Genomic DNA, 646 nt, shown 5'->3' with positions numbered 1-646 from the left:
AAAGGACAGGAGACAGGAGGAAAGTGCACCTAAAAGTAATTAGTTTTCTATGTAAATATTATGACAATTATCTATTTTCAAAACACAATATTCAGATTACATACACACACAACAGAACATGATCAATAAGTAATATCTCTGCAACATCCCTATAAAATGAACTTCATAGACTGCATGTTACACACCCAAATCGATCTTTCACATGAGTTCCATTGACCTCAGGAGTGTGGAGCCGCACCCGACCGCTACCTCCATGTGTGAGGGGGGCTGGAGGAGGCTTGCTGAAACCCCCTCCTCCCCCTCCCCCACCAGGCCCACTGCGTCGCATCATAAACTAATACATCACTAGTCCTCTGTAATATATGAAAATACCTTATGTAATTTACACAAAATATCTTGCAGATTATATAACCCATATAACCATACCTTATAAACCATATTTGTCGGACTATACAATGCAAAAATCATCAATAGGAGGCTAACTACCACAGCTGATAGGGGTTGTGGATTACAGGAGCTGTAGTCCTAGGAACAGAAATATTCAGATTTTGTTACTACTAATAACACAACAACACAATAACAGTAATACAATAAAATTAATCTCATATACATTAGTTAAAACATATAGAACGGTGCTTCTTAATCT

General features: G+C 37.8%; 1 protein-coding gene across 1 annotated transcript in view; it reads right to left on the bottom strand.

Annotated features, from left to right (window-relative positions):
* LOC119586381 overlaps positions 1-646 on the bottom strand; it is a gene marked incomplete at its 3' end in the record, with an annotated part of 8,759 nt that overhangs the window by 3,043 nt on the left and 5,070 nt on the right. The window contains 1 exon segment of the mRNA XM_037935101.1: positions 186-353. Within this exon segment, the coding sequence (XP_037791029.1) occupies positions 186-331 (146 nt within the window).

Source organism: Penaeus monodon, chromosome 21 (assembly GCF_015228065.2).
Source record: "Penaeus monodon isolate SGIC_2016 chromosome 21, NSTDA_Pmon_1, whole genome shotgun sequence".
NCBI classification, from domain to species: Eukaryota; Metazoa; Arthropoda; class Malacostraca; order Decapoda; family Penaeidae; genus Penaeus; species Penaeus monodon.
This window is presented reverse-complemented; position numbering and strand designations above follow the sequence as displayed.